General features: G+C 40.0%; 1 protein-coding gene across 8 annotated transcripts in view; it reads right to left on the bottom strand.

Annotated features, from left to right (window-relative positions):
- Positions 1-25654, bottom strand: part of ddah1 (dimethylarginine dimethylaminohydrolase 1) — an 85284-nt gene that overhangs the window by 46521 nt on the left and 13109 nt on the right. Inside the window, exon 1 of one of the 8 annotated variants that reach the window (XM_030726770.1) lies at positions 21260-21338. The exons of 6 other annotated variants lie outside the window; for them this stretch is intronic. In XM_030726770.1, the coding sequence (XP_030582630.1) occupies positions 21260-21333 (74 nt within the window). In that variant the 5' untranslated portion in view covers positions 21334-21338. Of the gene's footprint in view, positions 1-21239; positions 21339-25654 lie in introns of those variants that run through there. One more of the 8 variants, XM_030726771.1, reaches the window with a different exon arrangement.

Genomic DNA, 25654 nt, shown 5'->3' with positions numbered 1-25654 from the left:
GGTATTTAGTTCCTCGTGTTGTCTTTCCCGTGGTCTTGTGTTCAGGTGTCTGTTATCCCTCCCATGTCTAGTCTTTGGTGTTGTGTCTGTCCTGTTTGGTTACTTCCTTGTCTGGTCAAGTCAGTCAGTCAGTCAGTCAAAGTAAGTTTTCTGTTTTGTGCTGCTGGTCACGTCCAGCTCTGCTTTTCATATGTTCCAGCAATAAAGCAGAAGAAAAATTATGCTCTGTCTGGAGTCCTGCATTTTGGGTCCACCTCTCGCCTGCTACGCAGCTAATCATGAAAAAATTACATGACAGTTATTTGTAAACCTTTGCCAATCTGTCTGAGAATGATTTCAGTCAGTCTGTATCAGACTGCAATTGTTTGGAGATAGGTTGGCTCTCATCATGTGACCTGTGCAATCACCTTGCAGTCAAGAGTGCTGGTTACCTCAACTACTTGCAATCAGTTGCCAAATGCAAAAAAAAAAAAATCCAATACAATCACCCTGCATCCACCAATTTTTCCTACTCACAAGTTGGTTGCTGTCCTATTTTTTTGCTCTAGTCTGACTGACCCATAAGAATTGTTGCAGACACACAGCCCACCCTCATACCCACCATGGTAATAGCACTTCCAAATGGCAGTGTCTGAAAAGGAGTGTGTTCTGCTACACCACAAAAATGGCTCAAGGAACATGACAAGCTCCCAGCCCAAGCTCCCCAGATTACAGTCTGATCAAGAATACTGTATACAGGACGCATCAGAACAAGTCCAATCCACCTAAATAAATTAAAGATCCTTTGCTGTACAGGATCTGCTGCTAACATCCATTTGCCAGACACCACAGGACACCCACAGAGGTGCTATATCTACGCCCTGATGGGACAGAGCTGTTTTGATGGCACAAAGGTGACTGGCATAATGTGGGGCAGGTGGTTTTAACATTGCAGTGGATTTGAGTATCACTGTCACGTTGTTGTAGCAGACAAATTGTGCGGTTTTGCCCACTGTGTCATTATGTCATGCAGTTCTGACTTGCACTGTGCACTAAAAGAGTCAAAAGCAATTGAGCTTGAGTCTATAATGTGAAATTGCGCATTTAATTGTAGTTTATTATTACTAGACGTTCTCCAATTTTCCATTTAGTCTGCATAAGATTTCTATGTGTGACCTAATGAAATGTCACAGAATGTCAAAGAAGACATAAAACAATCTTTAAAAAAAATAAAAAATCAATACTAAAAGAGATCAATGGCAAACCTTGGACTTCCCTGCCTTCCCTGAGACAGTAACAACCAATAACTAATCTGAAAAATCATGTTCTTTTTTTTTTTTTTTTCCCCAAATGGCAGACAAAACAAACAAGGCTTTCAAATCAAAGGTGTCATTTGTTATTTTTTTCTAAACCTTGAATATAATCATATAAAAGCAGACATGCTGTCAGAGGATTGGAATGTGAAATGGAGCACAGTGGGAATGTCTCTCAGCTCCTGATGTGTGTGGGCGTGTGTGCAACTCCACAGGTCTGGCACAGGACAGGTGTGCTCCTTGGGACATAACAATCTCCGTTACTGCCCAGCTAGCCTTTTATTACCATCTTCCACTCAGCCAGTCAGATGGTAAACAGGTAGACGAAAACATCCATCAATCACTCTGTGCGATGATACCTGACTCCTGCCAGTTACACTCTCTCTCTCTCTCTCTCACACACACACACAAAACCAAGACCAACAACGCTAAGAGTAGAGTGTATTTTTGGAGGACATTTCTATTTTTCCAGGCATGTTTCTGTCATTATCATTCCTGGAGTAGCTCATGTTTGAAGTCAACGGGCCTTAGAACAGCACAGCGCTCACTCTGCACCGAGTGGGATGGCTACGAAGAGATGATGGGGAAAGCAGGTGCTATGATTGGAGCTACTCTAGTGCCAGAGAGTGAGAAAAGAGACGGCGGGAAACAAAGAGGAGGGGACAGCAGCTACAACAGTCAGAGCTTTCTGACCTTATTGCTCTGACTGATTAGTTTTTTATTTCCACTTACCTCTGTTACCTGATCGGTTCATTTCAACTACCATGCACGTGATATATCCGTCTGTCGACTTATGCAGCAGTGAAGAGCAGGGAGGTTTAAAAAGAAAGGCAGCACCAATGGTTTCTTCACACAGCTGTTTTTGTTTGTTTTATTGCTCCTTTGCTCACAGTTGCACTTTGACCTTATTGACCTTAAAAAACATCATCAGTGAGTACAGCAAAAGTACCAACTCAGGATTTGTATAGTTATGGAAAGCAAAAAACACAAAAATTATCTTTAATTTGTTAAACTGTCTGGAAAGTCCACCTCTACTCTAAAGCATGTTAGAAAAACTGACTAAACTCTGCTAAATTATTACAAAATTGTCAGACTGATGCACTGATCATTGTTTGTGCAGACTGGAATATCAAACAACACCAAAACCATTATTATCGGCACTTAACCCACTGCAGTCTTCTCTCAAACTACTGAGGCACTGCTAGTGATTTATTCTAAAGATGTCTGAAGAAACCAATCTGCTTGCAAACATGTGCCTGCAGTTTGTCAGGCATTGGCCGCCTGCCGTACACCAGGTTACAAAAATGAGAGAGTTGCTTATATAACATTTAAAGTGCATTTAAACCATTTTAAGCACTGTTAAGCACCTAATCAGGACTCTATGCAGTCCTGGGAAAAACTAAGTACACCCCATCATTCAGTAGCTTGTGGAACCATCTTTAATCATTTTTTGTATAACTTCATCAGTCTCTCAAATCGTTGTGGAGGAATTTTGGCCCACTTTTCTTTACAATGTTGCTTCAGTTCATTGAGGTGTGTGGGCATTTGTTCATGCACAGCTCCCACAGCAATTTTATCGGGTTGAAGTCTGGACTCTGAGTGGGCCAATGCAGCACCTCGATTCTTTTGTTTTTTTAGTCATTCTGTTGTAGGTTTGCTGCTGTGCTTGGGATCATTGTCCTGTTGCATGACCCAATTTAGGCCAAGCTTTAGTTGTCTAACAGATGGTTCCGCATTTGGTTCTAGAACACTTTGGTATACAGAGGAGCTCATGGTCAACTCAGTGACCGAAAGGTCCTGCGGCTGAAAAACAAGCCCAAATCATCACCACAGTGTTTTGACAGTTGGTACAAGGTGTTTGTGTTGGTTTGCTGTGTTTGGTTTTCACCAAACATGGCGCTGTGTATTATGGCCAAACATCTCCACATTGACTTGTCTTGTGGTTTGCTCAAATGCAGCTTTATGAATCTAAGCTGTGCTGCCATGTTTTTTTTTTGTTTGTTTTTTTTGTTTCTTTTAGAGAGGAGAGGCTTTCTCCTGGCAATGCATTTAAACAATGAATACTTGTTCAGTCTTTTTCTAATTATGATGTCATGAACTATAACTCTTAACATGCTAACTAAGGCCTGTATGATCTGAGATGGGACTCTTGGGTATTTTGCAGTTTCTCTGAATGTTGAATTTGCTGGGACGTCCACTCCTGGGAAGATCATAGGATTGGGTTAACACAAAGCTGAATGCTCCAGAAAAGCAACTTGCTTTCTTTAATAAAAGGTGCTCACACTTGATGATGATCAGTTAATCAAGTGCATTTGATAAGCAGCACCTGGCTGCTATTTAACCTCTTAATTCCCATGGAAGCAGCAAAGGCGTACTTAGTTTTTCACAGGACTGCATAGAGTCATGTGAAAACTTTCTTTTTCACATGGCTGTATATACGCACACATTACTTTCTTTTCATGCTGAATGTGGGAAATAAACTACTTGGTGTCTCTGTCTGCCTCCCTTCTCTTTCTCCTAGTATACAGAGCTGTACATACATAGCTCTGCTAGTTCTGTCAGAGCCACCATACAATTAATGACTGGACAAGAACGAATCAAGCGCAACATTAAAAGGTACCCCGCTCATTACCCACACCTTCAAACATACCCCAGTGCAGTTGCCAGTCCTAACAACTTTTCTTGCAGAAAACCTGCATACCATATAAGCCAGGCTCTCACCAACCGGGCTCAGACTGCTCAGAAAAGCAGACTAAGACGAGGATGGGAATATTTTGTCTGTGCTGTGCACAGAGGAAGTGTGCTCAAGGAGATATGGGACTGATGTCATCTTCCGCATAGACAGGAGCCTGGAGAAACAATCAATGTGTGAGCAAAGGGGAATGCCATTAGGAGGAAAAAAATGAGGGGGTGAGGGTGATGACAACATCCCAACCGATGACAAGTTCAAAGGGCAAAGTCATTGATGTTACTTTACTGATGACCTCTTCTAAAAAGGCAAGCCAAGAGAAGTACTATTTAAAGTTGATGACCGTGTGCAAAGAACATGCTGCTGCATGCTTGAATGTGTGTGTATGTGACAGAAAGCATGTGAGTGAGTTCAAAGCCTGTGAGTGGGTTCAAAGCCCAGGTGAGCATTTAAAGGAAGGACCTTTAATTTTAGCAATTATGTAGACCCTCCTAACATATTTACATACAGCTATTCAGTAACTATAAGCAACATATTAATATTTCAATTAAGACCAGACTGTATGAAGATATATCACTTTATGAAAAGAAAAAAAAAATGCTAAGTGACAAGCTTTAAAGTTTAATCACTTGATAAATGGGACATCATCACTGTCTTCAGTGTGGGTTACATTTATTAGCATCTCAAAAAAATAAGAGAATTGTTTACAATTGCTGAATGCTACAATCTTAATCACAAAAAAACAGTCCGAGCTAGACGCACAACATTGCTGGTTCTCATTTAGTATTCATGAATGTAAAGCCTTCAGTGACACCAAAGCCATTCAGTTTATACATTTTACTCTCCTTGCTATTCATAGTGGATATGCGAAGTGAATACTGAGTGACCGGGCAAAGTCACATTGGGGGGGCTTTAATTATGCTTCGATGAAAGGAAAGCTGGCACAACAACTGCTCAGAGGTCTGAAGCAGGAAGAATGATGCTGCAATGGCTGTTCCGTACTTGGTCTAGTTTAATAAGGCACACTCGGTCATTGATGTGATATCAGGAGTCCAACAAGAATGGCATTTTATGGTGAAATAGTGACAACACCAATATGTAGCTGCTTACAGAAAGCATATAGAATGTGTTTAGATGTTGGGCTTTGATTTATAGACAATGCCTATTAGGGTCAGGCTGCTTATATTACAAAATGTAGCTGAAGCTAATGAAGTATCCTGTCAAACTCTTAGTAGGACACTGCATTTGTCATCAGTCATCACTGACAAAGCTCACACTGTACTGTCACCAGGGTATCATGCCAATCTGAGTTTGTCCATGTTCACTTTACTGTATACAGACAAAAAACACGAGTGCATCCAGACTTTTGGCTGGAACTAGGCATTTTTTATTGCAATGGCTAAAGATGGCATTAGAATTCTTTCAGATAGCTTTAAAAAAAAAAAAGCTGCGGAGGCTAGCAGAAAATGCACAGAAAGCGCCGCCCAACTCCATCACCTGTCAGAATCATCAAATACAGAGATGAAAGAAAATTCACATGCTTGTCTCAGGGATACATCTTCATATGTAAGCCTGAACGTATGTATCCTAGAGAGCCATCTTCCAGCCTTGACTTAGCAAAGTCAGCATAATGTAAATTTCCACAGCATTAATTTCATAACTACAACATCATCATGCCATAGGCTGAATTTCCATCAACATCAAAGAGAAAATGTATCAGAAGTACTGCAGCATATCTAAGTTAAACATTAAAAAAAAGTTCAACCTAACCCTGTCAAAACAATGACAGAAGTTTTCTGTGTTTGCTGTTTCAAAATTTGAGTCTAGCTTATTGCTAGTTTACACTAATGTTGTCACAAGCCTGGATTTTGATCTATTAGATTAACAAATCAAAACCTAAAGCACAGAATATACAAAAGCCTCAGAAAGTGTCATAACAATTTTTTAAGGCTTCAAAAAAAATCATTTATTTATTTAATTCTTATTTTGATCATGCTATATTGCATCCAGTTACCCTGTCTTACCCGGTTACCCAGTCTTTCGTGGGTTGTCTCCCGATTTGCTTCACGGTTACCTGTCAGCTACATCAGCATTTACATCATATAATGCAGCCTAACACTGCAGCTGATGATACTGCATAGCCAGAGTTAATGAGGCAGATGAATTAAGTAGCAGAGGCCCCTGATGCCTCAGGGTAGATCTCTGACAGGAACATATAGAAGCCAGTGATCAGATAAATTGGTATTCATGTTCATATTCTATGAGCATGTGTGCGCGCGCGCACACACACACACACACACACACACACACACACACACACACACACACACACACACACACACACACACACACACACAGAAGCATGGCAGCAGCAGCAACAGCTGACCTGACGCACTTGGTTAAAAGAGTAATCAATACTATTTCAGAGCAGAACAGTAACGATGAGGAACTGTGTAGTCTGTTATGGCTGGACAGTGTATGCAGATTTCAGCCAAGAGGAAACATATTGTTCCCTGGTGCATGCTGGGACACACTGACCTGTGTGCGTCTGGAAGGGATGTCTGTGTGTACTGGTTTGTTTTTTTCAGTGGCTGGAAGAAGCTTTTGAAAGTGTGTGCTGTTCTTGGATGTTTGTTTTGCAGATTGGCTTCTTATCTGATTGTGTGTGTGTGTGTGTGTGTGTGTGTGTGTGTGTGTGTGTGTGTGTGTGTGTGTGTGTGTGTGTGTGTGTGTGTGTGTGTGTGTGTGTTTTGGCGTTGAGTGCATTTGTGTATTTTTCTGTCAGCTTCTCTGTGTCTGTAAAGACCCCACTAACACGTGAAGACGAGGACTCATGGATTTGAGCTCAGCACATTTTTAGTACTTCCCTCGAGACTGCTTATGTCAGGATTGTCTGTGTAGTCTATACCTGAGGCTTTCTAACTGAGTCCGACAGTGAAAACTCCCCTCAAACACAAAGAGACACCTGCATCCTCTAGCCACAATTTTTAGTTATTTGAGGGTCTCATCTATATGGTCCCACTGGTTTTACAGGGATCTGTATATGAAGACATAAAGCAGAATGTCAGTGTTCTAAAAACATAAGAACCACATCAATAGGGCGTTTGCCACAATAGCAATGTGCAAAAAATAATGATGATGCAACATGAGAACAGCCAACATAGCCCTTTTTGGTGCTTCTATCTGAAGGGATAGTCAAGTTTGGAACTACAGTTCCCACAATTTTGGGGCTAAACTGTTGGCATGGATGAGAATCACGCATCTTCCAGCTAATATCTGTTAACATTTTGGCAAATCAGCTTTGTTAAAATAATTCCAAATTAGACACGAGGAGCTCCTGTTTGCAAAGCATATAGACACAACTGCTACGTGATTACACTGAAGCTGAGGATATGTGATGGTTCTGAGCTAAGTTCTGGAGTATCCTGTGTTTCAATAAGACCCCAATACACACACATATTATATATATTTGTGTGTGTGTGTGTGTGTGTGTGTGTGTTTTGAGCTGTCCTCTGTCTGAATGGTGGTTAGAAAACAACTACGCAGGTAGCACTGAGGCATTTTTCTATTTTTGCAGCTGCTACTGCTGAGTGAACCTCTCACAGTGGTTTGTTCACATTATTTCTGGCAAACAAGACCCAAAATGACCTTTTACGCTCCTCTCCATCACGTCCTTCTTACTTGAAAACACATTTCACTGCGTAGTGTGATAAATTATTTTCAACAACTGTTCGTGAACATATTTCTCAATGTTCCATCTTAAATAAATCGATTTTGCAGCAGAGCTGATACTCTGAACTGACAGCAACAGATGCCACCAGTCAAAAAAAATGTGCTTTCTTTTAAAGTGTATGAGGCTTCATTTTATGCACAAGTACTGCCATATATTCGCCTACATTATGCAAATATTTTGGAGATGTCAACCAAACTTTGCTTGAGGATGAAGACAATTTCTGCAGACTGACAACACTGTAATTTAAAATATATTCAATCCAGTGCTTTCCGTGTGCCTCAACCTTTGCAGCAGAGCATGCTTAAAGGTAAATGGACCGATTACGACTGAGGAAAGGATGGTAGAATCTTCCTAATAGCCCTGCTGTAATGACCCATGGCTCTGTAAGACATTGTGATGTCGCCAAAACATTACTAGAGCTACTTGGCTATCAATCAGTCCCGCTAGGTCTCCACCGAGAATTGTGAATGCACTGATAAGGCGACCCTCAAGCTTAAAGGATCACAACAAGCTTAATTTAGTTCTTCTAGAGCTTATTTGGCTTCAGGCTTTGTGAGTAATCACCGCCTTTCAAGCCAATCACAAATCCTCCTGAGTCCCGTGAGCCTTTTTAACTAGGACAGTGACTGAGTTTGATATGCTTGTGATGTATCCCTTTCAACAACAGACGATACAATTTTGAGTTTAACACCATTTTTGCTTTTTTGCTGAAGAGACCATATTTGGACAGGAGAATGGACTGTGAAGTTATAAGCCAGCTAGTGCCTTTTTTTGGCAAGATGCATTCAAAGACTGCATGAACACCACATCTAGACATAGATATTGCAAGCTTGCAAACTAGCACTAATGAATTGGAAAAAAATATGTAGACAGTGCATTGTTACAGTTGTTCCAGAAAACCAAATTATTTGTCAGCTTATTTCAATAAAAAGGCTAGAAAAGAGACCAACACCACAGGCTGAGGGTCCAGTTCAATGACTCGAAGTATCTAAGAAGTTACGTAGGACACACTTAGCAGACAGCTAGCTGTTATAGCAACCTGTGTTGGCACCCAATGGCCACTTAAAGTGGGGATGGCCAGAATCATCCATAACTTTTAAGTATTTTATCTTCTACAAATCACAACAAATTTAGTAGAAACACCCTACCACACTAGCTGGACCAAGTACACAGACACTCAATTATTACTGCTGACCTTTAAAGCTGATACTGGCAATCGAGCTTCCTGAAGGGTTAATGTGTTGATCCAGTCGGATAACCAGCTGTTATGAACATCCTCTACTGGCCAGCAAGATTCCAGCTCCCCAGCCTGCCTTCTGACCCTGCAGCCCCTGACCTGCTATCACCTGCCAGGACTGTTTCCAGTAAGGCTGGACTGAGTGAGAGACTGGCCAGATTGGTGTGATTTCTCCTCCACATTAACCTCATCTTATGACAAAGATAAGATGGCACACATACATAAACACACAAGCAAATAGAAGTTGTTTTTTTTTTTTTTTTTTTAACTCTGTGCCATTAAAAATCTGCACAGGAGATGACACTCACAGAATTAGCCAACAGCAAATGTGGGTGTATCTCTGTACAAGGAGTTGCATGAGGAAAAAGCCACTATTTGTCAATGATAAACTTACAAGCTCAGTCTGTTTGCGTGTGTGCCTCACATGTGTGAGGCTTTTTCTTTCCAGCTTTCCGGAAGTCTCCTGGAGCCTCCTACTGCTGTGGGCCCCAGCGGATGACTTCTTATTGTGGGTTTGGAGCCTCAGAGCAATTAGATGAGTTTATGGTAAGCGCTAAGAAGCGGAGAACCTTGTCATTCTGTCAGAGCCGATTTCCCCTTCGCTCTAAACACCGACCTCTCTGGGCTGCCAAGGGTGGACGCGGGCCACAGCAGAGGTTTTTTTTTTTTTTTTAAAGATGTTTTTGAACCCTACAGTCAATCAGGCTTTTACTTCCTCTAACTGCATTTTGTTGCTAAGTGATTTCAACCAAAACACGCTTTCTACTTGCTGAAGACAGCTGTATTTACATCTTAGCACTGCAGCAACATTAAGATATAGGTTATATGTGCAGCAAAATGCATGCATCAATTAAGGAGCACCAGTTGCAGTGAACCACAGTATCCCGTTATATTTACTCTGTCTATCATCATATGATCCAAGTGTTGTGCAAGGCTGTACTTATTCACAGGCTGCACAGAGAGGCTGTATAAACATACAGCAGCTTCAAAAGAACTCAACAGAGGCAATATAGGATCGGATGAAGGTGAGGTATTTGGCCACAGATTGACACAGGAGTGAAATTCAAAAATTCTTTCCACGGGGAAAGTGAAAACATTATACACAATAGGAGCACTAGCATAGCATTCTCTACATGAATTTAAAAAAAAAAATCCTGCACCTCCCCATGCAGTCCCCAGAGCATTTCCCAACACTGTTGATGTCTTTTTTTCCAAGTGCAGTGCCAACAAAATACTTCATCTGTTCCACCTCTGAGGCCTGTGTATCCTCCTGAGCCTCTCTACAAGATTCACCTCTTTACCAAAGCGTTTGCTGGAAAACCAAATAAACACAGTTACACAATGGAAAGGGGGTCTTATGTAACTAACACCGGCCATGCCGTGGCCCAAATGTAACAATTTTCACGGTTCCGAACTTGAATACCTCCCCTTCCACACACGCATGCGTATACGCACAAACTGTCCATATGAAGCCAACCAGCTATGCAGCAATGTAGTGCTTTCCTTTTCTATCTGCAGGGATTAGTGAATGATCCCTAGAAAAATAACAGTAGGTGGGCAGACCTGTCTGATCTTAGAGACAGCAAATGGTGATTATACATAGAGGACAATGAGGTGCAGACGCATTCTCAAAAAGCTAATACCTAGTATATTATTGATAAACTTTATTGTAGGTATAAAATGCCCTTGCAGCCACATTTATCATTTCAACATCTGGTAATATGTTTTGTCTTGGGCATATCCCTGCATAAAAGTTATGTGGTAAAGTGTTAATGACAACATTTCTTGTTTGCTGACTACTTTTCAACATTTTTGCATTCTTGCCATGTTAAACATATTTATGCTGGTTCCATGCATCACTTAATTTGTTCGTAATGATGCAGTTAATTGGGTGTTTTATGCAGTGATACCATATCGCGCATATTTCAGTAATCAGTGCTTGAGTCCAGACTGATAAAAGTTTGCTTTCTAGAATTAAAATGAGACTTTAAGAGCAACACCAATTTAAATTCACAACATACAATATTTCATGTTTTCTTGTAAATAACTAACTGCTGCAGTAAGAGATCCAGTGGGGTCAGCATGACTATGCAGTCAAGGCTGTGTCAGAAACATCTGCGCAGCTTGACAACAGAAAATGGTCTAAATGTCAAGTGCGCTTTATAGGTCACTGTAGGGCAAGTGATGCTTAATACATAAGAACAAAAACAACAACAAAAAAACATCAAATAGAAAAGTAACCACCACAACTTTCCAGGCCCAATAAGGCAGCTCAGCACGTTATTTCACTCAGAAAAACATCAAAAATATTAATTCTACAATAATACAAAGCAGATAAAAGTAGCAAATGCTTGTTTTTGAGAAAGCAAAAATCAGGAAATGTTTGGCATAAAAATCATTTAATAAAACAATTATTTGCTAACTGTGAATAGGCTGGATTATTTGTGAATAGGCAGATCATTTCAGCACTGATACAGTTCTGCTGCGTCTGCGAGTGCTGTGTGTGTGTGTTTTGCAGATTGGCTTCTTATCTGATTGTGTGTGTGTGTGTGTGTGTGTGTGTGTGTGTGTGTGTGTGTGTGTGTGTGTGTGTGTGTGTGTGTGTGTGTGTGTGTGTGTGTAGGGTAGCATAGAAGGAGAGTGTGTTTTCAGTATGATCCTTGGCGTGAGAACTGACTGAAAGCGGACATCACACCACACTGTGACAGCTGAGGGCAGACAGAAGAGGCAACACACACCTCGCCGCCCTGCCCCTCCGACCCGCTCATGCATGCACACACAAATTCTCAGCATCATACACATATGAATACACACATATACAGTTTGGTCCATAATTTGTTGGATGAAGAAAAAACAACAACACAATTTTGGTAGTTGTGTGTTTGTACACCACCACAGTGGGTTTCAAACACTAATTAAGTGACTGAAGTGCAGACTTTGAGCTTTAATTCACACAGTTTTGCCAAAATTTTGCACTAACTTTTCAGGGCTCACAGACATTTTTTATACAAAGTGCCCCATTTTCTGAGGCTCAGAGGTAATTGGATGATTGATCCTTGTTATTTCATGACAAATGAAGCAGATATAATATCAGAAGTTGTTTCAAAGTGTTGAATTCATACTACTTTTTGTAGCTTTCTATTGAAATTCTCAATATTATGACCAACGAAATGTTTGTGCAAGTGATTGGGCTGAAAAAAACAAAACAAACCCATCAGAGGAATAGCAAAAACTTTAGGAGTGACCAAATCTGATACATTCTTAAATAAAAGGAATACACTGACCAGCTCAGCAACACCAAAGGGCCGGAAAGATGACAGAAGGTAACTAAAGCAAATGACTGGTGACAGAATTATTTCCATGGTTAAGAAAAACAACTTCTAACACCATCTAACCAAGTCAAGAACACTTTGGAGGAGGTAGGCATAGTATCATCATCAAGGTCTACAATCAAGAGGCGTCTTCATGAATGGGGTTTAAAATAATGTGCAAACCACTGGTTACACACTTTGTCTTTGTCCAAAGACAATAGGTCTATCACCTAACTGTATAGACTTTTTACCAGTTTTACTAAATAAACAAAATGCAGTAGAATGCAGTTTTGATCAGCATAAAAGCTAACTAAACTAAGACAGGTTTGCTACTTTTAATTTTTTTTTTTTTTTTTATTGGAGAGTGTTCAAACCTACACCTCTGCAATAGTCTTATATGGGTCACCTGCTCAACCCAGTGTGCTACAGCAGCACCCTTGCTACTAGTTTTGAACCTAATGCACAATACATAGACATCTGATATATACACACAGACACACACACACACAAAGCTTTAGTCTATGAACATGTCCAAAAACAAACAAAAAGACAATGAAACTGTAGCCAGACATTATATCAAACTTCTCTGAAAATATATGGTTAAGAACTGTTAATGATTATTTTGGCTGAGAAATCGTCTGCAAGTCTCTGCACTCCCCTTTCCAATTAGATAAATACAATATGACATCAGAGGTGTTGGCAGAAAGAGTTACTGTGACTGCTTTGTAAACCAACGAACATGAAGTTAGTACAGACATGCATTTAGCCCCAAGCTACAGATCTACCAACAAACCTGTGCTCCATAAATTGAGCAGCAGCAAGACAAAATATTGGTTGGTTACAGAGTACTACTCTCAAACCCAGAGATGAATTACATTTCCTAAAGTGGGAAATTTCTGCTTCCTAAGACATTTTGTTCTGTAGAAAGGACTGTCAATGAAAACTAGATGGCTTACAAATTATCCAGAAAGGGCAGTGATTCAGAAAGTTGCTGTTTAAAGGAGACACATTACCCTCATTTCTATCTCTAGAGGAACTCTGCATGCTTCAGTTCAAAATAAGACCTTGGTATAGCCCTTCAATTTAGCTACTCTTTAGAAAAAAGGCCATTTTTTTCTACCTTTAATTTATTTTTCTTCTGATTGGATGCCCCTTGTAAACAAAGGGTTTAAACAGGAACCGGGTGGATCTCCAGTGCCCACAACCATAGCTGTGAGCCTGGGATGACCATATTAGCAATATCTGTTCTCAATTACATGAAAGACTAAAAATAAAAACATTCTAAACCAATTGTTCAGAGTTGTATCACAGGGATGATTTCCATGTTTGCAGATGTTATCTGAATCTTTGACCACTAATGCACCAGTATCTATAGGAGAGAAAATGCCATATAAAGTCAGCAGCATACAGAATAGATCAAACTTAGACACGCTGCAAGACACTGAACAGACGATCTCACCCCTCATGGCCTCTAGTCTCCTCCTGAACATTCTGGCTTTCAGACAGCACATACTGTCTCCCGACACACCCTTGTGTGGCAGACACCAGAGTATCACCTCCTCTGCCTAAGAATGAATGCACACTGTGCAATCATGTTTTCATGAATAAAGACACATAATTGTAAAACACAAATTCCTATAATGAATTCTTGCAGACCAACAAGCAGGAAGCAGCATTTACTGCCAAAATGTTTGCTTCAGTACTGCAGTCACTGTAGTCTTTAAACTACATCTGTTACAGGTGCAGACCGACTGATCTATTGGTTGGCTGATATTATGGGTCAAGATTGGCCTATCAAAGAGATAGCAAAGATTGACATGCTTATTGTCTGATATACCTTGATATGAAAATGTTTTTCCCTAAAAAGACAGAAAAAGACTCTTGGGGTAATAAAGAAATAGTGTAATTAAATTGTAGTGGAACCCTAGATTCCACTTAGATTCTCAGGGTCAAGTAGTGTTTACCCCATGCATACACTGTGCATATGATTAACTGAAGAAATGAGATGAAATTTGAGGTGAACTTATGCTCTAGCTACCAACCGAGCTCTTCCCATTAAGGAACCTGTTTGTCATGTAGACTGGTTGTTGTGGTAGATTTCTGGTCTGAGCGTGTAAGAAGTAGCACTGGTACTGTAGCACTTAGCCACAGTTATTGTGGAGAGCTTGATTTGAAAAGAAAATCATGTGTGCTATCAGTCTCATTTGTTCAACAAATCTGTGTTAGAACTGTGCAAAAGTCTTGAGCCACCACTCATTTCTTTATATTTTGCTAGAAAATTGAAATATGTGCAAACATACATAGAAATACAGTAATATAAGGTATAAACCAAGCCTGAAAGTCAAGAATAGTTCTCCAGGATTCTTGAAGGACATTCAAAGCTCTTTTTTTGGATGTTGGCTGCTTTTTGTTCCATTCTCTGTCAAGATGATTCCACGCTGCTTCAACATTGTTGAAATCCAGGCTCTAAGGAGGCCAATCCATGGCTGACAGTGTTATGCTGTGTGTTTTTCAACCCAGGAATGATTTTACTGCATTGGGAGTGTGTTTGTTGTCACTGCCATGCTGAAAAATGAAGCCATTGCCAATCATAGTGGATGGTGGATCCAAATCTGATGGAACTTTTCTGTGTTCATAATTCCATCAATTTTGACAAGATCTCCAACTATGATATCTTTGGGATTTTTTTTTTTTGGACATTCAACTAAAGAAATGAAAACAAATGGGGTTTTGTTTGGTTTTTTGCTAATCTGTCTCAATCTGTCTTTATTAGTTTGCTATGTACCAAAGACTTCATAAAGTGCCTAAAGTGTTACTAAATTGTTTGGAAAATACATTACTGGAAAGTCGTACATTTACATTTATATAAATGCAGTATGTGATTAGAGCCTCATGGTTGGAACAGAATCAGGTGAACTCACACCAGCTGAAAGCGTTTCTGTTCAGAGAACATCCAGTGCATAATGAATGTCATCTTCTTGAATCTTCTAATTAACTGCATCATTAGCTTGGCATCCACTTACTTTAAATTGCTCATGAGATTGAGGAGTCTCATGCAATTCCTCCTTCGGGAATAGGAGTGGCAATAGTATCATTCTACTCAGAAACATGACAATAAGGCACAATAACAGGGCCATATATTGTTCAAATGCTGAGATGATCTCATTACATCAGCCAAGATTCACTCACTGTTAAATTCAATTTCAAGTGTGCCTTGTACTGCAGCATAATTAAAAACTACTCTGCAAACGGCATTAGTCAGACTGAATAATGGAGCAAAAAAAGAAAAAAAAGTGCTAACTCAGAGAGGGCGGCTCTGGAGGAAAAAGGGCGCCTGAAATATATCACTTTGATCAAAGACCAATGGGTGGGCCTTTCTAAAGAGACAGAGAGCAGGAGAAGTTCATACAGAGACAGAAGTATTTGTTCCAGGCTGTGATGGATGAACCAAAAATTAAGCGAAGACACGTGAAGCATTCATCATTGACAGAGTGATGATTATCATCAGTTTATGATTAGCGAACATTTCAACAAGTGCAAAGATGCATTCCTGTTCAGTCATGGATCTTCCATATAAATCTGCAGTATTAATACATGTTTGTTGTGGAAAAAGAAAAAAAAAAAAGTACATTTTGCAGACAGCAGACAAGAAGACAACAGGAGAGCTATGATGACAGGAATGAAGGAGTAACTGGAACGTGCTGCAGAAACAAATGGCTTCATGTTCCCGTCAGAAAGATAATTTTTGAAACAATACTGGCTCTGTGATCTGAGAGCTGAGCAGATGTAAAAACATCATATTTGCCTGGGCAGTGCTCTGGAGGCTTTACATATTCGACTACAATGAGGTAGAAAACAGAACTGAGGCGCGATAAGTGAACGCAGGACTCCATCCAGCAATGAAACACAAAATCTACATGAGTGCTGTTTATATGAGAGAAAGAAGATGGGGATAGAGGATTTTTTTTTTTATTATTGTTAAGCCTGTCTTGTCTGGCAGATTTTGCAAGCAGAACTGTGATCTGAATGCACTGTTGTACCAAACATATTTGCTCTTCCAAGGTGAGCTCTCTAGATTCTCTATAGGCACCTGCAAAAGAAAAAACAACATACAAAAAAACAAACAAAACTTGGAAAAAACAAATTTATGTGGAAAAAACAAAACAAAAACAAAGCAAGGCTACACAAACCAACAATTTTGTTGTGTTTGCGTGAGTAAGAGCCTTAATGTCTGTGTCTATGTCATGAAATTTACTTACTAATGAGGGCGGAAAGCTGCAGCTCCGCCCACCAGAAGCCAGATGCAGATAGAGAAAAGACCCAGGAGACCAGGGTCGCCCGCAGCCCATAAAAGGCATTGAAGACCCATGGCCACACATCCCAATGACAACCACACGCCACAGCAGAAGGGAGAGGGAGGCCCCAGATGGAGCTCCCCCAGCCGATGGGCAAGGGCCCCAGAGAACCCGAGGCAACAGGAAGCCCTCCCCTTCAAGGCCACCCCTCTGCGCAGGCTGGCGGCAGGGCCCTAGGGCCCCAGGCACCCAAGAACCGCCCAACACCCCGCAGGCCACGACAGACTAGGGGATTAAATACACGTGTCTGCAGGGGCCACTCTTCTATATGTGGTATTGAACAGACAGTTATAGGTATATATAAGGGCTTGGTTCAACTTAATCTTCCAATGTGACTATAAGCATGTGAAATGATGGGGAAAAGGATTAGTAAATTGCTCCGTGTCTATAGGGGACTGCACTCAGAAATGATTCCACTGGAACTGACACAGATGCCCTAAAGTTACAGTAGTACTTGAAAATATTAAACTAGTTAGAACTCCTCAAAGTTAAGTTTCAACTTGAGCCCAATTTCCTTTTGTTTTTACCATTATGATATAATTGGTTGTGTTCAATATTTCATCACTTACTTCACTGTTGATGTAGCTCCAAATTGCTAGGAGTGAGGCACTTTCAACCATGTCCTATCAACACTATAATGAACCTTGCTTTTGTAACACTTACTGATTGTATGCACAATTATATTATTTCAGCTAGTATGAGCTCATTGGGGAGAAAAAAAAATCTATATAAGTTAGTAGTCTGATGCAGACTTCCTTTAATGTTCTGTCAATTTAAACTGCAAACTGGGGGAAAAATAGCATCACGTCAGTGCCTGGTGATAATTACATGCAGGATATGAGCAGTGCTTTGACAGGCTCATACCTGTAAACCCACTTTGGGGGCGAAATACATTTCAGCTTTTCAGGGTGCTATAAAAGATGTGCTATTCACCAATACAGATAGTCATCATAAACGAAAAATAATCTGTCTGTGTGAAAAAATCCCAAATAAAGTAAGTAATTACTGTTGCAGAAAATAATCAATCATTATAAGGAAACAAAAGCAGAAGGTCCTTAAGCCAAGAAGCTATAAGCCACATATGTTGAGCATGCTAGTGTAGCAAATTAATTAAGATGAACATTCTCAAAACAAATACAATTTTAGACATTAGAGAAAAAATTATTCATAACCATCTCAAAGATTTATCTTCATGTTCGGCTGTTTTCAGCACTGCTGGTATTTGTTTAGACTCTCTCTCTCTCTCTCTCCAATTGATCTTTCTAGTTAACTTCAATAGTTACTTCCTCCAAACCATCAATGTGTTTATTAGATTCCATTCCTACTAGACTGCTCAAAGAAGTCCTTCCACTAATTGTTGCTTCAGTCTTAAATATGATCAATCTGTCTTTATTAGTTCACTATGTACCACAGACTTTTAAGGTGGCAGTAATTAAACCATTACTTAAAAAGCCATGTAAATGTTGTTGTTCATGTAAATGAGAAGTCTTCTTTGCACACTAAGTTTCCACAGGGTTCTGTGCTAGGTCCAATCTTATTTCCACTATACATGCTTCCCTTTGGCAATATTATTAGAAAGCATTGTAACACAAAACATTTTCCTTGTTATGCAGATGATATTCAGCTTTATCTATCCATGAAGCCAGATGACGCACATCAATTAGTTAAACTGCAGGAATGTCTTAAAGACATTAAGGCCTGGATGACCTCTAATTTCCTGCTTCTAAATTCAGATAAAACTGAAGTTCTTGTACTCTGCCCTACAAATCTGTCTAACCAGATACTTACTCTGGATGGCATTACTTTGGCCTCCAGTAACACTGTTAGAAATCTTGGAGTCATTTTTGACCAGGATATGTCCTTCAATGCACATATTAAACAAATATGTAGGACTGCTTTCTTGCATTTGCGCAATCTTTCTAAAATTAGAAACATCCTTTCTCAGAGTGATGCTGAAAAGCTAATTCATGCATTTATTACTTCTAGGCTGGACTATTGTAGTTCATTATTATCCCTGAAAAGCCTTCAGCTGATAAAAAATGCTGCAGCTAGAGTACTGACAGGGACAAGAAAGAGAGAGCAGATTTCTCCTATATTGTCTTCTCTTCATTGGCTCCCTGTTAAATCCAGAATAGAATTCAAAATTCTTCTTCTCACATACAAAGACTTGAATAATCAGGCCCCATCTTAGCTTAAAGACCTCACTGTATCGCATCACCCCCAATAGAGCACTTTGTTCTCAGACTGCGGGCTTACTTGTGGTTCCTAGCATACTTACGAGTAGAATGGGAGGCAGAGCCTTCAGCTTCCAGGCCCCTCTTCTGTGGAACCAGCTCTCCATTTTTAAGATTAGGCTTAAAACTTTCCTTTTTGATGAAGCTTATAGTTAAGGTAGTGAAGATGACCTTTCACCTTTTGGATTTTAAATGTCAGCACTTTATCGCTTTACCGATTAGACTTTTATGTGAAATTTAGTCATAATTAGCATATGAATTCCTCAGTTGTAATCGCAAATGTGTTTTCACAGAGCTCACAGTAACCTGGGTGCAGAGATGAATGTTAGATGACTGCTGATGCAAGTATTTATGAAGCAGTGGTGCAATGAGCTTAATACATGGGATACATAATGTAAATTGAAAGAGAATATTAATTTTTTTTTGTTGTTCCATGCATTATAAAAAGGACAGCAGGGGAATCACTGCAGGGGACACAGGGCTTCATTTTTACCCCCTGTGACGGTAAGCAAATCCCATTAACAGTGCTTGAGTTCATATGAAGTTGTTGTTTAGTGACAGCAGAGAAAACTGGGCATTTAACCGTAACTGTCAACTGGCCTGACAGGCAAGACTGATGACTATAGCCTGCAAGAATGAGATATTCCCCTCGCATCTTTCAGAGCGTGTGATGTTTTTTAAAGCTTGAGAACAAAAGATGTGAGAGTGAAAAGTCAAAATGTCAGACAGAAAGTGAAAGAGAAAGCAGAGACGACAATAAATTTATCTTGTTTAGCCTTATCGGACTTCAGCTTGGTTTACCAAATGTAGCAAAATGCAGCAGAAGCAAACATTGTATTATCTGAAGCATTGGGTTAATTATGGATCACACAGATAAAAGCTTACTTTTAGTATTAGAGATGTTTGTTGTGTTTAAAAAATATGTTATTTTCTAACAATATAATAAAAATTTCCAATATGCCCAAAGCTGATTAGTAATGCAAATATCTAATCAGCCAATCACATGGCAGCAACTCAGTGCATTTAGGCATGTAGACATGGTCATGACGACCTGCTGGACTTCAAACCGAGCATCAGAATGAGAAAGAAAGGTGATTTAAGTGACTTTGAATGTGGTATGGTTGCTGGTGCCAGACGGGCTAGTCTGAGTATTTCAGAAACTGGTGATCTACTGGGATTTTCACCCACAACCATGTCAAAGAATGGTCCAAAAAAAAAAAAATCCAGTGAACAGCTAATCTCAGGGTGAACATGCCTTTGTGATGCCAGAGGTCAGAGGAGAATGGGCAGATAGCTTCAAGCTGGTAAAAGGGCCACAGAAAGTCAAATAACCACTCATTACAACCAAGGTATGCAGAAGAACACACTGGATGCCACTCCTGTCAGCTAAGAACAGCAAACTGAGGCTAGAATTTGCACTGTATCACCAAAATTGGACAATAGAAGACTGGAAAAATCATTGCCTGGTCTGATGAGTCTCAAGGGTCAGAATTTGGTGCGACGTTCCTTGAACATGCCAATAAATTCACTGCACTCAAATGGCCCCCACAGTCACCAGATCTCACTCCAAGAGAGCACCTTTGGGACACAGTGGTCATCCACATCATAAATGTGCAGCTGACTGCAGCAACTACTATCTTGTCATTATGGACCAGAATCTCATAGGAAGGTTTCCAGCACCTTGTTGAATTAATGCCATGAAGAATTAAGGCAGTTCTGAAGGTAAAAGGGTATCTAATCCGTTATTAGCAATGTGTAACTAATAAGATGGCCAGTGAGTGTACATCTGACTATTTGGGAATTCATGTCACTTTCACACATTTTCAATATTAATACATTCCTCGGAGTCCCAAAAGCCAGCACTGCATTATCTATTAATGGTAGAGTCTTAAAGTAAAGGTGCTAAGAGAGTTGTGAGTTTATTCATTTACTTTCATCACCACTCTTGGAATCAAAGGTCAGTGAATCTACTCTTAAGATTTGGTAAAACAACAAGGCGTAATGCTCCAGCTCAAAGCTTAAAGCAAACATTGCCACTCACAAGGGAAACATTACCACAAATAGTAAAATAGAAACCCTACTTAAAAATGTTTAGCTCTGAGAAAACAAAACTATGTATCAGTCTCCTCTCATGCTACTTTACTCTGAATTTGCCCTCTGAGAGATCTGATTCAGAAAGTAGACAAAAACAAAAAAGTAAGGAAAAAAATTAGATAGCGCATTATTTTGTAACATAAATGGACCTTTTACACTTCCAAAACGTCAAGTGCAAAAAAAAAAAAAAAAAAAACCTTTTGTCTTAACTTATGCTGCACCATTTCTGACCTCAGCAAGACTTGTCTATGCCTGGCCTACTTCCTGTGTCTTCCACTGCTTGGTCTTACATACCAAACCAGACATTCACACACCCACGGTGACGGCTGAGTGTGACTGGGTCAGCCTGCGAGGCTGAGAGGAGTTCCTGTTCGCGAGTCTCCCACATCTGTCTCACAGGCTGCTGCGCTATGCTGAGTTGGAGGGGTTGAGGTGGGTGAACCCGGGGCCAAAAGTGAGTAGGGTCCAAGGTAACTGAGGAGGGCTGTCTGGTCTGTGTGTGCACTTCCGTCTGTGCACAACACACGCTGGCACGTGCTGCCTGACCCATACAGAATGCTCTGTGATGATGCTAAAAAAAGAAAGAAAGAAAAAAAAAACAACAACCTGGATCAGCTCCTCTTAAATCTGTCACTAACTTTCTGTGTAGTTGATTTGATTTACTAAACATTACAAAGTAACTTATTTTATCTAGTAAAGTCTTAAGCAATGTGGGATTGGTGGCAAAGGAAAGAAGGGGGAAAAGTGGGTGATTTAACACAAATGTTAGACTATTAATATAAATGTAACCAATTATGTGAGCAAGACCATAGATCAAATGCTCTGACAGTATCAAGAATGAATGAGAGAGAGAGGATGGGAGAGGCAGCAGCACCGAGCTGTTACGAATGAACAAGCTGGACCGGGAATCAGACAGGCAAACAGCAAGAGGAAGGGCAGGTTAAATGTGGTAGGAATGTTACAGACAGTTGGGGAATGCACGTAGACTCTGTCCCACATGCTACTGGCGGGTTTCAGATGTCTCGCCCATCTGCACCGTTCGCACTCGGATGTTAAGTCTCCATGAAGGAAACCAGTTCGGTTTCTGTTAGGGAAGTCATATAAGAGCAGGGAGGGTGGCAAGAAATCAGCATCTGTAGCGTTTCTAGTCAAAACAACGCATGTGTGCTGTCTGGTGCTCGGCTGGGGGTAGCGGCATGAAGCATGACCGGAAAGGGGCCCACGCGGATGCATAAACTGAGTGGACTGAACCTAAATATTACGTCTATAAAAACATGACCTAAATATTGTGTCTGTGGAGCAGGATTTTCCATCCCGTCTCCAGATCGAGAGACATCTAAGTCTTTTACACAAAAGTTATGACAGATTTTAGCACTTTTTAATGATCATTATTTTCCAGGCTCTGAAAACTGAGCTCACACTCACTGCTTAAAGCAGTGTACCATTACAAGATACAGCAGGTATCAAGTAGCACACTCTAAACAATTAGTGGCTACACTTAAAGTCACCAGTGTCAGAGGAGGAGTTTAGTAATCATCTCACCAAGGATTTAAATTTCACTTAATAAAACTACTACCACGACTGCCCCCTTAGCTGCTGTGAGTTAAGGTCTTTTTGCCTGAGTAAGAACAGTGGCAGAAATATAAAAAGTGAGCATTAAGGATCAGAGAGGGATTTTCTTTCTAGGTAATTAAGTTTGACTTCACTGTCAGACTCAGAGGCCACCAGCACAACCTGAATACAGAGTGAAACGTCTTCCATCTGTAGTTACTGGGGGACAATTATACGACGCAGTTTCAGAGTTCAGCAAAATCACTACTGTGAAAACGCCTTCAATCCGCCAAGGTATGTGAAGCTGCACCAGCTGAGCAGCCTGTCGTTTCCCAGTATTCAAGAGCATCTCCAGCCGCTCTACAAGATGCAGCAATCCCAGTGTGGGATGCTTGAACTGCAAGTATGCTGAAGCAAGACTGTCACAACTGGACAATTCTCTAGCAAAAGTTACAACCTAAATTTGACCTGCCTTTGGGTTCTCATATTATGTGAGATTTGCTGCAGCGGAAATGCCACAATTCCATCACAAGTCCAATTTCTGTGCTCGTGCTTGCGCGGTAATTATGAAAGTCTCAACAAACCTGCTCGCTTGACAGCAGGTGAAGTGATGCAGTTAAGGTTATGGTTTGAGCAGATTAGAGGATACAGTATAATTTTAGAACTGTTCTGGCATGAAATTGCACTCTAACTCCAGAAAGAGGCAAAAAGCAATATTTAAATCTTTAAAAAAAAAAAAAAAAGTCTTGACTCTAAACGTCATTTTTACACATAATCCATCCTGCACCTTCCACTTTGGCATCTGTGTGGCTAGACAGCAGATCACCAAGGGCAAAGAAACCATTTTTGTGACGTGCACTATCTGGCTATTTAACTGCCTGGTCTGAATGTGAAGAGCAGCAGGTTGACTGTGATTACTCTGCTCTGCACTCTGTCACACAGAATGAACTCAGTTATTCTCTGGGGGAAAACTAATTTTGTTCAGTTGCTTCTAACACCTGCCTGTTTCAGTCACAAAATGCAAGGCTGCAACCACAGATAGTGAGAGCAGAGACTACAGGATGAGTTAAAGATTCTGTTTGGTAGCTCAGCTCATTTGCAGAAAGGGTCAAAGGAAGGAATGTAGACTTACTTTTTTGTATATTGACCAACGTGTAAAAAAAAAAAAAAAAAAAAAAAAAAAATGTAAAAATGATTTAGAGAAATTCAAAGAACCATTTTTAATATCCTCAACACATTTGGATAGCTTCTTATCAGCTTTATGTAAGTTTTACTTTGTGGTTGTCCCAGTTTCATTACTTGCATTTCTGTGTCTATGATGTGTGCTGGATTTCCTCCAATGTCTTAAAAAAAAATTGCAATCAGTCAAATCTGGTTAATCTAGTGCAGGTGTCCAGATAAAAACTGTGTTGTTGTGGCCAAAAAATAAAAAACAAAAAACTGTCTGCTGGCAAACAAGGGCACACGGCCCCAGTGATTTATTCTCACTTGGACACCTCAAGATGATACAGCAGAACTCCACATTGACAGTTTGACCCTTGGGGGCAAGTTTGCAGCAACTTGTGGGTGTCTAAAAGAAAAAAGAAAAAAAAAAGGCTTGCACGCCCCTGGCTTTCCAATTTCTAGCTACTGACTCTTCAACTAAAAACTGTTGTTTAGTTTCAGCCTGTCTGGGTCACAGCTCTCATCATCAGTGATGATCTATCACATGCGGAATGGTTCAATTTGCACAAAAGTTGGTTTATGCTTTCTTTTAAGTCCATGGAGAAATTGGAACACACACAAGTGGTACACAAGGACAGAAGTCTGAAGAGGAAAATTAGTCAATTTTGAATCAGGTAGTTTTTTGTTTTTTTTAATTGAACATGTTTAAGATAATTTTCTTATTTCCACATCAATATGATTTTATTTGACTGCGCTATTTTTGGTTTGAATACTTATCTCTAAGGAACAGAAACTCACTCAAATTGTTAAGCCTCAGCTGAAACCAGCATCCTCGTATACCAGACAGCTAACAGCAACTGGCTAGTGTGACATGCCCTTTGCCCATTGAGTTTCAGTCAGTTTCTTCTTTCTGGATGCTGGCTTATAGTTTATATATTTTTATTTAACCTTTATTTATACAGGTAGTCCCATTGAGACTCTGTCTTGTTTGCAAGAGAGACCTGTTTCAAGAAACATGATAAATTTTCAATAATAAAATAGAAACAATAAACAGTGAATAAAATGCCAAAACGTTTACACAGTCATATTAAAACAAGAAAAAGTTCCCAGGAGCGATTTCACAAAATAGTTTATGTGTATTTTAAAGTCAACGAGCGAAATCATTTGGGAGAGGAGCAAATCCTTCTGTAGTTGTTCCATGAAGATGGGGCAGAAAGGAAAAAGCCTTTCTTCCAATCTCTGTACAAACATATGGAACAACGAAAGTAATAAAATCCAGAGACCGCAGATTATGACTAATCTCTTTATGTAACATGCAGTCTGATATATATAAGAAGGGAGTAAACCAAAAACAGACTTATGGATTAAAAAGAAAGCAACGAACCATCCTGCGTAAGGTCAAAGAGGACCAGTTGACCAGTGAATATAAGGTACAGCGGTGAGTTAGGGGTTTACAGCCAGTTATAGATCTTAATGCCCCATGATAAACAGAGTCCAACAGATGGAGAGAATGAGCAGGGACATTCATGTAAATGATATCACCATAGTCCAGGTGGGGTAAAAAAGTGGCAGCAACAAGTCTTTTCTTTGCAGTAAAAGAGAAACATGATCTGCTTCTGAAAAAGAACCCCAGTTTCAACCTCAATTTTTTTAACAGGTGGTCAATATGTGACTTAAAGGAAAGACTTATCGATCACAACACCTAAGTATTTATATAAGGCCACGGTTTCAATAATAGTACCTTTAAATGATAGAAGAGAGGGAAGTACTATTGGCACCCTCTTTCTATTTGAAAACAAAATGACCTTGTTATTTTTGGTTTTTTGCATTTAAAACCAACCTGAGCTGAAACAGCTGACTGAAAACTGTCGAAAGCTACCATGTTGGATGGTACAAGCACAGCAATAAATAATCATGTCATCTGCATAAAAATGGGCAGATGCATTTAGATTCTGTCCCACACCATTGACATAAATAGTAAATAATGTAGGTCC

This window comes from Archocentrus centrarchus, chromosome 4, assembly GCF_007364275.1.
Source record: "Archocentrus centrarchus isolate MPI-CPG fArcCen1 chromosome 4, fArcCen1, whole genome shotgun sequence".
Taxonomy (NCBI): Eukaryota; Metazoa; Chordata; class Actinopteri; order Cichliformes; family Cichlidae; genus Archocentrus; species Archocentrus centrarchus.
The sequence above is the reverse complement of the archived record's forward strand: the minus strand, read 5'-3'. Positions and strand labels throughout refer to the sequence as shown.